General features: G+C 38.6%; 1 protein-coding gene across 4 annotated transcripts in view; it reads right to left on the reverse strand.

Moving 5' to 3' along the window:
- LOC132627389 (protein FORGETTER 1) overlaps window positions 1-16,243 on the reverse strand; it is a 45,935-nt gene that overhangs the window by 4,393 nt on the left and 25,299 nt on the right. For 3 of the 4 annotated variants that reach the window (XM_060342719.1, XM_060342735.1, XM_060342741.1), the window contains 16 exons: window positions 16,134-16,187; window positions 15,913-15,986; window positions 15,644-15,816; window positions 15,422-15,515; window positions 15,169-15,266; window positions 14,958-15,093; window positions 14,628-14,734; window positions 14,328-14,423; window positions 14,140-14,227; window positions 13,913-14,033; window positions 6,725-6,830; window positions 6,526-6,649; window positions 6,381-6,458; window positions 6,160-6,278; window positions 275-328; window positions 49-151 (listed from right to left, as the gene is read on the reverse strand). In XM_060342719.1, coding sequence (XP_060198702.1) covers window positions 49-151; window positions 275-328; window positions 6,160-6,278; window positions 6,381-6,458; window positions 6,526-6,649; window positions 6,725-6,830; window positions 13,913-14,033; window positions 14,140-14,227; window positions 14,328-14,423; window positions 14,628-14,734; window positions 14,958-15,093; window positions 15,169-15,266; window positions 15,422-15,515; window positions 15,644-15,816; window positions 15,913-15,986; window positions 16,134-16,187 — 1,625 coding nt within the window. The remainder of the gene's footprint in view (window positions 1-48; window positions 152-274; window positions 329-6,159; window positions 6,279-6,380; window positions 6,459-6,525; window positions 6,650-6,724; window positions 6,831-13,912; window positions 14,034-14,139; window positions 14,228-14,327; window positions 14,424-14,627; window positions 14,735-14,957; window positions 15,094-15,168; window positions 15,267-15,421; window positions 15,516-15,643; window positions 15,817-15,912; window positions 15,987-16,133; window positions 16,188-16,243) is intronic. The other variant, XM_060342726.1, reaches the window with a different exon arrangement.

Genomic DNA, 16,243 nt, shown 5'->3' on the forward strand with positions numbered 1-16,243 from the left:
CAGTGCACTTTACATCAGGGCATCCTGCAAGATATATAAGAATTTTACCTGTTTCAATGAAACGTTGTATTCATCTTCCCATCCATGACGAGCCTTTTCTAAGGATGATAGTTTCCGGTACTTGTCTTTCAATTCTACGAGGGGCATCTCCCTAAGCATAGAGAAGTGTTAAGTAAGGCATACACAAGGAAAGGGAAGAGGTGCAGAGCATGAAGCAGTCAATTCCTAAAATGAAGAAGTTAACCTAAAGCCTAAAATTAAAAGCCTTTAGTACCTAAGGGCCTCTCCAACAGTAGGACGAAATACCTTGTACATTCCTGAAGCAGAACTGGAGCAACCACGAAACAGAAATATCAAAATCACGGGCATTAGGACCAAAGGTACTTATATGAATAAAATTAACATTACATGCTTAAAAGAACTCAAAACTGAACATTTAGCACAAAAAAAAAAAAGAACTACAAAATGATAAGAACAATTAATATATTAATTATATATGCAAACAATATACTATTTAATGAAGATAATGGATACTAATTCTCCTATGATATTGATTTAATTAGTGGGCAATGTTTCTAGGGGCTACATTTCTCTCCATGCAGCGTGTTAAGAGTAAACGATATATCAAGGTATATCTTCTTTTTTGTACGAACATTTTTAATTAGAAAAAGGATTCAACTTATGCACTAATTATACTCTCTGTCCTAAAATAAGTGTCGCTTGCATGTAAAGCAGACATCTCGTCAATCATAGCTTGTCGCCATCCTGGATGAGAAAGTATTTCACCTCTAGACTTAGGGATGGAGACAGAGGACAAAGATGATACAAAAGCATAATGGGGTGATGACAGACGATGATAACTTAAAAAGGTATAGTGGGGGCTAGTATTACGAGTGGACTGTATACCTTTTCAAAGTGCAATCGGTTGATCAGAAGGAGACAAGTCCGAAGTAGGTGCAGGGTCCAGCCTGATGCTGGACGCATTCGACGATGATAAGTAACAAGTGGTGGCACTGTGGATGGAGACGTATAAGTAACTCTAGATTCCTCAAAAGACGATAAGGGTATGACTGGTGGCACTGTGGATGGAGATGTAGAAGTAATCGTAGATTCCTCAAAAACCGATATAGGTAACACCTCAGTTATGTCAAGATGATCAAAAGAAGATGTAAAGTAAGGTTGAGACTCAAAAAATGTGAAATCAGTTGACATAAAGCACCGCACCGACGAAGATCAAGTGAGTAACAACGATACCCTTTGGAACCCGAGAATAACCAAGAAAGCCACATTTGAGAGAACGAGGGGCTAATTTATGCACACTATGGGGTCTATTCTTCCTTTCTGCCACCCAGTTTTGCTAAGGGGTGTATGGACAAGATGTCTGGTGAATAATTCCATGGTGAATCATAAACTGCTGAAACTAGAAGGATATGCAGTCTAAGGCAATATTACTACGAAAAGTACGAATAGAAAAAGCAAATTGATTTTGTATTTCAGCACAGAAACTCCTGAATGTAGAAAATAACTCAGAATGATCTTTCATTAAGAAAATCCAAGTACATCCCAAATAATCATCAATGAAGCTCACAAACAAATGAATCCTAAAGTTGAACAGACTCTACTTGGACCCCAAATATCAGAATGAACTAATGAAAAAACAAACTCTGAACGACTCTCGGCACTACGTGGAAAGGTAGTGCGGGTGTGTTTAAATTGACACTACTCATAATCTAATGTGGATAGACTAGACAAACTAGGCACCATCTTTTGTAGCTTGGATAGAATCGAATGTCCCAAACATCTGTGGATTAGGTTCGGAGTTGAGTTTTAAAAGGCAGTGTCAGGACTCGTCCCGGGGCTCGCCTCGGGGCAGGGCAGTGGCAAAACACCCTGGGGCTAACGTGCGGGGCTTAGTTCCTATGAGGCTTACGCCCTAAGCGCCCAACCATACGCCTTAAACACGCCTAACGCCCAACGCCCAGGGCTCGCCTAACAATTCTTACACAAATTATATTTTAAATTCCTTAATTAAAATCATTCACCCTCATAATTGTTTAACAAACTAATGATACTTAATAGTTTTTCATCTATAGAAATAGAAGATTGGGTGTAACTCATATAACAAGTCGTAGTATTGGATATTTACTATTTGAAAACGTCGTGAGGGTGAATATCACTTATTTTTTTAAAAAAAAACCCATAGCGGAATTGTTCATTTTCACTTGTCATTGGTCATAAGTCCTATGTATCAGAATTATCATATAATTTTATTTTTTGTTCATGAAGAAGTTATGTTTAATTATAATATTGATAAATTTTATTGATTATTTGCTTATAGGGAGATAAAATGAATAGTATGATAGTAATAGTGTTTTAAGAAATTGTGTTTTTTTCCGTGTTTGAAAGTTAAAATGTTAGAATTGTGTTGTATTTCATAATAGCTTTTATTTCATTGTATTGTTTATACTTGTAAAATTATGTTATATATAATTATAAGTTATAAGCAGTGTATAATAGGCTTTGATCATTTTTTTTGTGAGGATCAAGCGCGCGCGCGCGCTCACACACACACACACACACACACACATATATATATATATATATATATATATATATATATATATATATATATATATATATATTTCATTTATTTACAGTTTTCTTTTATTTTTTTATGTAATTTTACCTATTTAAAAATATTTATTGTAATTATATTATTTTAAGAAATACTAAAAATTAAATACCCATGGGGCTTACGCCCCATGCCTCGAGGCTTACGCCTCGTCGAGGCGTATGTAAAACGCCCCGCCTTACGCCCCCGCCTTTTAAAACACTGGTTCGGAGGATTTGTAACGGGGCATGGAGGAATTAGGAGAGGTAAGATAGTAGAGGCCATCTGATTCATGCCTGCGCTAATCATTTGTCCCGTACTACAATCCAGTATAACAAAAGAATCATCAAGAAATGCTATGGCACAATTTAGGGCACGCGTCAAACGACTGACAGATGCAAGATTAAAAGGACAATCAGGGACATACGGAACAAATTTTAGAGTGACAGAAGATAGGGGATTAGTTTGTCCAACTCCTTTTGGTTTGTTTGGATCCCAATGGCTAAAGTAACAAGAGGAAGAGACTGTAACTAAAAAATATTTGACAAAAGTGATTTGTTACTAGAGATATGATCAAAAGCGCCTGAGTCCACGACCCACGATCCAAGGGCACTAGACTGTGAAACACAAGCAACCAGCAACAAAGGTATTAGGCTGAGATCCGGGGGCTACTTGTGAGATGTTTGTTTACTTGCTTGATACTGAAGGAACTCATTATATTCCCTTTCAGATAAAAACCTCTGATTTCCTGCGGTGTCAGTTTGAGCAAGATGACCATTATTAGGTGGTTGAACATGCAGAGCACAGCATACGCCACAAGTGCTTCCGAACTTATGACAATAACTACAATGAGCATCATTGGGTAGTGGACCATGCAGAGCACGACATACATCACGAGTGTGTCCAAACTTATGACAATAACTATACTTAGTTTAAGGTTTTCCAAAACGACCTCCTCCACATCGATTATCCATAGACTGAGATGTTCGATTCTCTATGGTTTGGGATGCGAGAACAGAGGAGTCAACGGTCGGTGATGAGACCACAGTGTGATTAGGAGGCGTAGCAAGGCGAAGAAAACGAGAGAATAGTCCATCAATTGTAGGAACATAGGACTAGCCAAAATCTGATCACGCACTGAATCAAGATCAGTAAGAAGTCCAGTAAGTGAAAGAACTAGAAATATCATTTGTCTTTGCTCCTGTTGTTTTTCAACGTTTGTAATGACTCGCATCAACTGCTCAAATTCCTCCATCACTGCTTGTACCCGTCCCAAGTAAGTAGACATATATGATTCATGTTTCTTTAAGTTGGTCATCCGAGATATCACATCATAAAATCGAGATATCACATCATAAAACCGAGATATATCATTGTGTATAAAGCGAGAGCCTTTTCCCAAACAGAATAACATGTCTGGAAGCAACAAAACAAAGGCATAAACTTAGGATCAATAGATCGCCACAGAAGACTACATAATTTAGCGTCAACCTTCTCTAACTGTGCTTTGTCCTTTTCATTTGTCTCACTAGCCTTTGCTTTTTCATCAACCACAATAGCCTTTTGCGTTAAGTGATCTTGAACACCTTGACCCTTGCACCACAAATCAACCGAGGGAGCCCAAGCTAAATGGTTTGAACTTCCCATTAACGGTTTTGAAGTGATCACAGGGCTTGAACTTCCAAATACTGTGTTTTTAGAGTTAAAAGTATCAAATCCGAGAGATATATTGTGAAACCTGAAATTTGTAGCCTAAAATCTGGAAAAAGAAAATAATCAAACTCGAAGCCGGATCTGAAGTAAAAAAGTTTGTCGCCAGAAAAAGCAAATCCGATTGCCGGAGAGTGCTCAGAATCAGGAAAAATACTGGGGTTTGGCCGGAACAGAGGGGCGAGCACAACCTAAGAAAAGTCTCGCCGGAATCTGGTCAGGATAGGCAGCACATGCCGGTGCGTGATCCTTACTCTCGACTGAAGCTGACTCTTTGGTTGGCGCGTGCCGGCGATTCCGAAAGTGTGGTTTCTGGGGTTTTGTGCCTGAACCTGATCAATGTTGTGGTGTTGTAGGATTTTGCACAACACTCAACATAAGAGAAGTGACGCAAAACAGGCGCCGGAATTGATGCACCGAACTTTGATGGTATTTTTGAATATTTCGCAACAATGCTCTGATACCATGTGAGAAATTATGGGAGAAAATAATATTATTGAATTGTGTATCTACATTATTACATTGAGTCCTATTTATAGACACTACATCCCAATACTATATCCAAATCCTATTCCTATTTTAACCGTCAGAAAAAACCTAAGTTTCTCCAAATAAATGCATACATAATTAAAAATAAAACAAAATGGATCTACAGAAGATCTACCAACTAGTTGGGATTAAACTAGTTATCCGTGTAGCGTAAGTGTGAGATATAGAAAATCCTAAAGATGTCTTAAAGGGCAACCTTATGCACTAAACTTCTGCTATGCACAGGCAATGGACTTGACAGAAGGGAGAGGATATAATTCATTCATGTAGCCCATCTGATTTGGGATTGGGATTTATTGATGTGTTAATTAATTAGCATGATTTTAGGAGACTTTATTTTTCCTTTATCTAGAGTAATTATATGAATAGAATATTTTCATTTATTGTAGTTGATTGTCTTTCCTTAATCAGCTAGGATTCAATTTTTATAGATACCCCTTCTCATGGGATTTAAAGACATACTGATATATCTTCTTTGAAGGGGAGCCTTGGTGTAACTGGTAAAGTTGTTGTCATGTGACCAGGAGGTCACGGGTTCGAGCCGTGGAAGCAGCCTCTTGCAGAAATGCAAGGTAAGGCTGCGTACAATAGACCCTTGTGGTCCGGCCCTTCCCCGGACCCCGCGCATAGCGGGAGCTTAGCGCATAGCGGGAGCTTAGTGCACCGGGCTGCCCTTTACTGATATATCTTCTTTCTCAAATTCTACACTCATGAAGCTAACATTTTGTCAGGGTACTAATTCCTTATAGAATCTAGCAAGAGTAATCAATGTCTTAACATAATTAACAGCAAGTCACCTGGAAATAAGAATGATTCCTACCTTGCAAGTCAAACAATATTTCACCCATAAACGATGATATTAGGAGTCAAACGACAAAACTTGATGGCCTCATCAAAAGGATTTTGTAAAGGAACTCTGCAGTACCCTAGGCATCACATGGAAGAAAATAATAACGTACAGAGACTTTATTTTTCCTTCTCCTAACATAATTATAGGAACAAAATATTTCATGTTACTATAATTGATTGTCTTTCCTTAATTAGTTTGGATTCACTTGTATAAATACCCCTTTTCATGGGATGCACTGAAATACAAAGAAACCTTTTCTTCTTTCACAAATTCTACGGGATTGAAACGTAGTTGCCTCATTGATCTAGACATAATTCATTGTGTATGCAAAAGGAATACAATCCGGTGCATTGAACCAAGTTGAATTAGGCTGACTGCACTTGCAAACCAAAATATCAACATACAGAAATAGAAAATCACCAATCAAGAATTTCCATACCCTTCAAATGCTAATACAAAATGTCGCCTTCCCAACCATTCTCGTTTGGATTCATAGAATCCACTATTAGTTGAACTAGACTCGTCCTTTTGCTTCTCTTCAAGCAATGCATATGCACACTACAGGTGGAGAATAAAAGGTTACAAAGCAAAATTGGACGGTAACTATCTAATCAAGTTTATAATGGTAACTATCTAATCAAGTTTATAATGGTAATATACCTCCCACATCAGTCCACGATCCAATGTAAAAGTAAACAATATGGTTGAAGCCCCAGACAAGTTGTCAACATGAACAGTCTGAAATAGGTTGATGTCACAACATGTTTTGTGTAAGAAAGCAGAGAGAAAACAGGAACAGCATAACCTTTGGCGTCCCCTGTAGTTCAACAGTGGTAGCTTTCATGTCAACAATTCCAGAGTCTAAATGTCCTTCAAGGCGTGCATCCTGAACTAAAAGATCAAGTATGCTGACAAATAGCTCAAATAGCCTGAATTCAAAACAAACTTTTATTATTATAGACATGGATAGCAAGCATCCACATTTAAATTGATAAAGAATAGACCTATTTTGGATTTCAGGTGGCAACCCCAAGAGCCTGTTAAGGAAACGCCCAACATCATGCATGTCTGAATCAACTATACGGCCAGAAAGCTTTCCAGAGTCCTTACCTTAACAATCAGCAAAAGCAAAGAGCAGAAAAGCGTACGTTTGGTATGAGAGGATGAACACTGAAGTAGTAGTCACCAAACACAAACAAGTTTGACTATTTCTTTTAAAAGGCAATTTTAGCTGCTTTGAACAACGGAAAATAATTCTTTTAAAGGAAACAAGAACAAACACCAGTGGCAATAAAGATGCATGAATGCACAAGCATGTGTGCGGGCATAGAAGTATACAAATTCCTAAGAGTCTCAAGTAAAAGTCCTCCAACTTAAAGAAAGCAAATTATAAGGGTTCATTTTTAAGCCAAAAAAAAAAATCTAACACCACCCAGTCAGGCAGCTCGTGTGGCCTTCTATTAATATTATAAAACATCAAGGAGGAAAGTATATGATAAGAGTGCCAAGAAAGGTTCTTTGGTGGGTGTTGGAGAGGAAAGGAATTCATGTTAAATATATAAATATCATAAAGGACATGTATGAAGAAGCCATCATCGGCGTAACGGTGATAAAAGACACAGAGGAGTTTTCCATCACCGTGCAACATTAAGTAGGGGTGTCAATGGTTCGGTTCGGTCGGTTATTTTATAAAATTTATACAGTACCAATTTTTCGGTTACTCTATTTTGTATAACCAAAATTCAACTTTTCAAAACCGTACCGATCATCTCGGTTTCTCTTCGGTATCGATACAGTTCGGGTTTTTTAAAGACATTATGTAAGAGTCGCTAGTAAAAGTTAGAACGCGATAACATGCATACTTGCACAGGACTTTAGCAAAACTCACTAGGCACATTTACTTTCAAAAGTTGAAGAATCGAGGGAATATGAAAGATGCTCATAATAGAGATTTAATCCACTATTTTATAGCAACACAATAAATTAAGCAAAGACGAGAAACATATAAATCACACTAGTAAAAAGATATGCATTGTGCAAACATCATAATACTTGTTTTCCCGTTTTAGCAGTTCAGTAATTGGTATGTTATGAAAGTTAAATTTATCTCATTGCTCTTTGTATATCAAAAGATTAAGAATATGGTCGAAGTTGAACCTTTCTCTCTTTTAGCAGTTAGTAGTCGGTATGTTATGAAAATTAAATTTATCTCACTACTCTTTGTAAGTCAAAAGATTAAGAATATGTTCGAAGTTTGAATTTAGTTTCAACACAGTAGCAAAATAGGTTTGGGAGTAGGAACTTTTGGTTTTAATTACTCGTTGGCTTGTAATAATTTCATAATCCAAAGGTCCAAGGAAATAAATTTAGTGCTTTATTATTTTTAAACTTAATATATAAAATATATTTTTAAAATATACATTTATCGGTACGGTTCGGTATTTTTTTCGATTTATTTTTATAAAATTTAAAACCTACCCTATTATTCAGTACGGTTATAGATTAATATAAAACGGTATTATCAAAACAAATCTAATAATCGGTCCGGTACGGTACGGTTCGGTCGACTAAGTCGATTTTTAAGGATCTATTCACACCCCTAACATTAAGCCCCTACTTGTTTACCTTAGTTATGGATGAGCTAACCAATACAATAGTCAATACAAGATGAGGTCCCAAGGTGTATGCTATTTGCTGATGATATCGTGATAATTGACGAAACTAGCGAGAGTGTCAACCAAAAGCTTGAACTATGACGAAGCACTCTGAAGAGTAAGAGTTTTAGGATAAGTAGATAAGATTGAATATATGCACTGCACGTTAAGTCAGCATAAGAAGAGTGAGGTTGAGTGAGATTAAATGGGATTATGGTGCTTTTTATCAAGTAAAAGATTTCAATAATGATAACAAGGCCAACTTGGTCGTGTATACCAAAAGAGAGAGACCTACACAATATGGTTCTCCCTAAAAGACACCCAATTTTTATACAATCAGGAACTACGTGGGTGCACCAAAAGAAAATGAGTGAATAAAGGCTACTCCTTAACTGAGCAAAATTCATCTATACCCCTTCAAAAGCTCTCCTACTACCCGCTCCAAAGGACCCACATCAAGGCAAGAGGAATAACATTCCACGACTTGTGCCTTCTTCTCCTAGCTCCACTCTTCCGGCTGAACATCAACTCCTTCACAGATATTGGCATTACCCAAGAAATGCCAAACCATCTAAAGATATCCCACCATATCCTCGTGACTAACCTACAATGTAACAGAATATGATTCACATCCTCATCTTCCTCCTTACCGAGAAAACATCAACTTATGCAGAAAACCTTTCGTTTCCTAAGATTTTCTGTTGTCAATCACCCCCACCCCCCGCCCCCTGCCCCCCAGCTAACCAAGTGAAGAAACACACCTTCCTCGGCACTTTAGGTGTCTAAACCGAATCATATGGAAAGCTATCCTTTACCCTAAATAGTAGCTTTTCATAGAAGGACTTAAGAAAGAACACTTCGTTATTCTCCACCTCCCAACACAAAACATTGGGTCGGTTGACTAGCTCAGTTTGCTTATGAAGTAGACCTAGCAATATCTTAAACCCCAAGTTCCAAAAAGTTTCAACAGGTAAGGGAGATACAAGGGGATAAACCCCATACAAGCCCAAGAAATCATCATTCAGCACCAAATCTTCCCAACATTTTTGACCCAAAAAACTAACTCTACTCCTTTCCCTAACCTAGAAAAAAAATGTTACCAAAAAAGCTTCCTACCCCTTCATTATGTTCCTCCACACACCACACCCTAAAGGCATTGTAATCATGTTTGCTCTCCATCCCCCTTCCATTACTCTGTATTTGTCCGCTATCACCCTTCTCCATAATGCTTGTCCCTACATCCTGAATCTCCCAAACCATTTACCCAATAATGATTTGTTGAAAAACATCAAGTCTTCTCTACCCTCTGAATGACCGGGTTCCAAACACTGATGTCCTTATTCAACTTACCTAACAGTAATTTAGGGTAGGTAGTAGGGACCCTACAATGCAAAACTTGAGCAAGCATGTTAATGTTATATGTTATCCTCTTCAAAGAGTACAATTATACTAGGTGATTTCTTCCCATTTGTTCTAGCCTTGATGGACAGAGTTACCTGATACTTGTTGTTGGTAGGAGGTGGCATGTATTTCATGAAATTAGTTGAGGTGTGGGCAAGCTGGCTAGGATACCACGATAAAAAAATCCAAGAAATTCCAATTTACATGGTCGTAAGCCTTCTCAAGATCTAACTTACACAAAACGCCCGGCTCACCCTTCTTTTTCCTTGAATCTACCACTTCATTAGCCACTAAAACTGCATCCAAAATTTGTCTTCCTTTGACTAAAGCATTTCACAAAGAAGAAACAGTCTCGTGTAGAACACTCTTAAGTTCATCGGAAAGCACCTTAGAAATAATCTTGTAGATACTTCCCACTACCCTAATAGGTCTATAATCCCTAATGCTAGTAGCCCCTTCCTTTTCAGGAATAATGACAATGAAAGAAACATTTAAGCTTTTTCAAACTCACCCCTCCTAGAACTCCTCAATAGTACTCAAAACATCATATTTGATCGTGCTCTAACAATGCTGAAAGAAAGCCAAAGAGAAACCTAGGGCTTTGTCACCCACACAACACTCTACTAGCTTACACACCTCCTCCTGCTCCACAATAGCCCTCTCTAACCAAATACTATTATCCCCTTCAATCTGATTGAAATCCATTCCCCACCCGCCACCTATGTTGCTCGGACTCGGGTGCGGGTGTCGGATACGGGTATGGATCTAGAGGTCGGACTCGGCATGATCTAAATTTTAAAATTCGTGGGTACGGATCCGGGTACGGATACGGGTGGGGGGATTCGGCAAAAATAATTCAAAATTCTAATAATATAGCTACAAGAATATGCCTAGATTATGAGAGCTTTTTGTGGAAGCACCTACATGTAGTTTGTATCAGACATGTGATTCAATCTTCCATTCTACTAGGTGCTAGACTGCGTGCTCCGAGAAACTAGTTAAATTTTCTACATAATATTGAAGGTATGCCATCTCATGTCTTCAAATCTCTACTTTTTGTTATCTTAAGAAATCATAATCTCAAAATTTTCTTTAATTTGGTCATGAATTTCGGTCAAAGTATCCGATCTCTATTGACCGGATCCGACACGAATTCCGTACCAAAACCCGTGTCGTGTCGTGTCGGACACGGGTACGGCGGCAAAAGTGAAGGGTCCGAGCAACATAGCCCGCCACCCCCACCCCACCCCCCAAAAATTTGGCCTCCACTCTGTTTCCTGTTTGAACAATCGCTCGTAGAACTAAACAATTGTCCCCTTTACTTCCTCCCCCTACACATGTATCTCTCCACCAACTCTATCAAATTCCTCCTCCGATTTTTAACTTCTACCCCATGTAAGAATTTTATGTTCGAATCCCCCCCTTCTTACCACAACACCCTCGATTTTTGTCTCCAACATGCCTCTTGAGTCGAAGCCAAAGAAGTCAAACACTTCTTTGTTCCACACCCTTATGCGTTTCTTAAGCATCTTCAATTTTTTTGCAAGTTTGAAAGAAGGTCACCCCTCCGCAGCATAGCTGCTCCACCACCCAGACACTATCCTCAAAGTTTGTCGCTCACAATCACTTGGTTGTCGAATCTAAAAGGAGATCTCATTCTTCTCCCCCCTACTACCAGCCAACATGGTAGGTGAATGATCTGAGGTCAAACGAGGGAGAGAGAACTGATCACACTTGGTGCCATCTCCTCCCAAGAAGTACACAAGGAATCTATATGGTCGTAATTTAGAAGATGAGTCCTCCGACCTGGACCATGTAAAAGTGGCACCTATCAAAGGTAAATCAATAAGAAGATGGTTCTCAATAAAACCCCAAAACTCCGCCATGACCCTAGATATCACCCTGTATCCCAACCTCTCCTCCGGAATCTAATAGTATAAAAATTCCCCTAACACCCAAGTAATCTCCCACCTCATCAACCCTGCCCTAAGTCCTCCCAAAAGCTTTCCTTAGATCCCCTACATGTCCGTAAACACCCCCAAATCCTCATTCAAACCCATTGCCGGTGTTTTTAAACTTATGTAATCTTCACCAAAAAAAAACACTTCACCCCAAGCATAAACTCCCTTTGTAACACCCAAGTATCCCACCTCACCAACCCTGCCCTAACTCCTCCCAAAACGTTTCCTTGGATCCCCTACAGGTCCATAAATACCCCCAAATCTTTTAAACTTATGCTACCTTCACAAAAAGAAACCAAAAAAGAAAAACTTCACCCCAAGCATAAACTCCCCTTTGTAACCTCCATGCATTCCAACTTCCTATCATCCCAAAGAAATAGTATGCCTCCCGCATTCCACGGGCCAAAATATAATCATATTCACCCATCTTCCTCCCCCCACACTCCTCACAATACACTCCATCAAAGTCTCTATTTTCGTCTCCTGAATACAAACCAAATCAGCCCCCACTCTGTAAAACCTGCTATTATAATGGCCATTTTGTTGGGTCATTCATCCGCTCATATTCCAACTAATGATTTTGAAATTCATCAACAAACTTTATTCCCCCCGCTCCCCCACAATGACCCTGTTCACCTCCCTATTCCTCCTACTATACACCATAAGCTTGCCACCCCCTTGTTGAACCTCCAACTTTTTCTTGGACTTCTCTAGCAAATCTTTTTTCTTGATCAATACTATTCAATAGATCTATGACTTTCCCCTCCATCCCTCAAAAGACACCCCCAAGAACTCTTTTGCCCATTTGGAAATTTTTCCCTCCCCCTCAATGATTCCTTCAAGAATAGGCTTAGCATCTACCCCAACAGTCTCTAAATTAGCCATTTGATCGCCAACAGCTGAAGAAGAAGAACTATAGCAATTCTCTCCCAAAATATTCTTCTTGTTCCCCTGGCTAAAGCTCCCAACTAAACCAACCCCACGATCACCCCTCTAGAATCATAAACAGCCTTTCCGGACCCCAAACACGTAGCTTGAAGTGAATCTAGAACAAATTCGGGCTTAATTGCAAATAATTTAGATATCTAGGTTGTTATTTCAGGAGAATGAAATGATAAATGAAGATGTTACACGTCGAATCAAACGGTTATAAGACTAGCAATGTTATATGGGAGTGAATGTTGGGATGCTAAAGTCTGGCACATCCCCAAGATGGGTGTCACAGAAATGGGGATGCTAAAGTCCGGCACATCCCCAAGATGGGTGTCACAGAAATGGGGATGCTAAGATAGATGTGCGGATGTATAAGATTAGACAAAATTAAAAATGACCACATTCGCTAGACAGTGCAAGTAGCAAATATTAAGGATAAAAAAAGAGAGAGTCGCTTGAGATGGTTTCGTATTGACCTCTAGATGCACTGTTCTGTAGGTCCGAAACCACGGTGAGGGAAGGTGTTTAAAGGGGACAAGGTAGACCTAAAATCACATGAAAGAAAGTTGTCTCGAAAAACCATGACTCTTGGAATCAATGTGAACTGCAAAAGATAGGGCAAAATGGGAAAAAAGAAGATTTATATAGACGATACCGATTAGTTGAAAGTTATTTTAATCATGTTACTATGTTTACCTTAGGTCTTATGCTTTATAGGAGTCTTCTAGCCTTATTAGAGATTCTTATGGCAGTAGCAAATATAGCGAACTTTCAACTAATACCTTTAATTTTTATTTTCTAAAATGTTGGCCTATTATTATTTTAATTAAGAAACATGAGGATTCAATTAGCCAACCGCAACGTGGTTGGGACTGAGACAAAGCTATTGTCATAGGGAAGTACAAGCAACGGGACTAGACCTTACCTTACTAATCCTATTGAGGGCCGAAAGAACTACATATATAGCAGGCAGATCCAATAAGCAAGTAGCCATTAAGTTCTTACCAAATGGTTTAACAGAACATCCTTTACACTTCCTTTATTGCTTAAAAAAGTTTTCCACAGTTATAGATACTTGATTGAGAGGCTGCGATGACTTGGATGGCCCTGATAAACTTCTTATGCTAGCATTCATTTCGCTCCATTAACAATTCCTTAGATTGATAAACTTCTTATGCTAGCATTCATTTCGCTCCATTAACAATTCCTTAGATTGATTCGTTTAAAAAGGTAAATGCAGTACCAAGAACAGAGTCTCTTATTATTCCGACAGAAACAAGTGCAGCTTTCCCCTTCAAAATAAAATCCTGTATAGCATCTGGAATATCAGCAGAACAACCTGCTGGTAGAAGTGGCAAGGGATCCTGCAAACCATAGCATGTTGAATTTTGACTTGTACACATACATGCTAAAGTGGGAAAGGAATGGAATACAAGATAAAAATGACAGTATCAAGCAAAAGTCAGACACCTGCTCCATGATCCCTCTATATAACATCATAAGGGCCCTCTTCCCATAGGAACTGTCATAGTTATAAGCACTAAGAGATGGTCCAGCTCTGCAATATATCAAGAGCAAATGAAAACAGCCCATCACTGATTCACATGCATGTTTTCATAATCATACTTGCAACATATGCTAAACAATATTGCACTCACCGACGATCTCCCTGGGTCAGTGCCCCAAGTGATTCAAGTCTCTTGGCAACAACGGATGCAAACCGCCGTTCACCACCAAGATTAGTAAATAGTAGCCTGTAAATTGAATGTGCAAAATATGAAACAAGTGATTTATACAGGGGAATTGATTTTTGGGAAGTATGAAAAAAATATTTAATGGCAACTTGTAACACTCCAGGTACGCTGTCAGATAATTACAATGGCAAGTTGTATTGTATAATCCAGGTTTGCCATCATATAGCACAACCAATATTGACTTATAACCAGCACGGTACCTACTTATACTCGGGTGCAGAAGCTTGATTTGAGCGATGAGTTCTTCCAAACTGCTGAATTGCCCGATCAGCACTCCAAGGTAATTCCAGAGTCAAATGAACCCTTCTTCTCTGACACAATGGAAGGATTTCAAACAACATAATCAGAATATCAAAAGAAGCTCATCCATTAAGGATCAGAAGATAAATATAGAAAAGAGTATGTCTAATACATTTACACACACACATATATAAGAGAGGATATCTTTTACTATCTTCATTGAAGTGGCCATGCAGTAAATAATGAAAACAAAAACCAAAAAGCTACCTGGTTTAAAAAAAAACAAAAAGCTACCTGGTTTAAAGCCCTTCTATCAGCTTGCAAAGAAACACCAGCCGATCCAGCTTCAGATATTATAGCTACCAGCTTCTTCCCTTCCATAAAAAGCTGCTTTTCATGTATATTGACCATTTCCATGGCTACATCCTTCCTGAAGCAACAAAAAATTGCTCAGCCATTATGAGAAAAAAAATATATAATTTGATTTAGAACATCGGAAACTCACGTATTTCGCGCCTGATAGGTGACACCTTTTCCACTAGCGGCCCTCACAAGCATGCCTTTTCTCCCTGTTATTTCTGCCACTTTGTCTGGGCCCCCAAGCTGCGTAAGAGTTAAAATATGTAAATCTGTGATTATATAATGCCTCCAAGAGGCGCTTGGTTCGGTGCAAATGTGGAAACTTGTGAATGAGTACACAGAGCGCACCCACACTCAACACATAGAGAGGGATTACCAAATGAAGAATAGGGAAGAACCTGATCGATAATATCATCCAACGGATTGTTTGGAAGATCCAAAGAACGAATTATATCCAAAATTTTGGACCTTCTCTCGACAGCTCCTTCATACCTTAACATCACATCACATTGGTAGTCAGTTTTGAACCTTCCACAACATTGACTGAGATGATCTATGATGAATCATGAAGCGCAAAAGTGAACATAACCAGACAAGAACCAAATTTTCACATGTTCGACCTTTTTGATAGTTCAGCAACATAGGCATGTCTTGCTTGTATATATTCATCTGTCTTTTCCTTGCAAGAATGGCAACTCCAATCCGCAGGAACTGACTCTGCAACAGGTGGAACTAAACATGCCGGATGTACAAGTTGGCTACAACAGGAACACTGGAGCAATTTTTTCCTCTCCTAATTGGATGACCACCGATAGCAGTAGGAAGATCAATACAAAAGAACCAAACAAAACCAAGAGAATTAGGAGTGTCAAGATTCAGAGACTAGTACCTCCTCCGAATTACAAATATCACAGATCTGAAATTCATCGTCATCAGACTCGGTAGATGCATATTCGGAATCAGCTGTACTTATTAAAAAAAAAAAATCAGCAGCAAGAAAATGCCAAGAGCAAACTCTATGAAGCATCATCCATTGTACTCTGCAAATTATAACCATGCTAAGAGAATTCGGGAAAACTTCAATAGATAATCCAATTTAAACACCTTAACTGATAAAGAGGGAAGAAATTATTATGTATGTGGAACCTTCACTAGCAGTGCATCCTGTGATACAAAATTGTTGTGTAAAGTTCAATCTATTTCTAGCAAAAATATATCAT

Source organism: Lycium barbarum, chromosome 1 (assembly GCF_019175385.1).
Source record: "Lycium barbarum isolate Lr01 chromosome 1, ASM1917538v2, whole genome shotgun sequence".
Lineage (NCBI taxonomy): Eukaryota > Viridiplantae > Streptophyta > Magnoliopsida > Solanales > Solanaceae > Lycium > Lycium barbarum.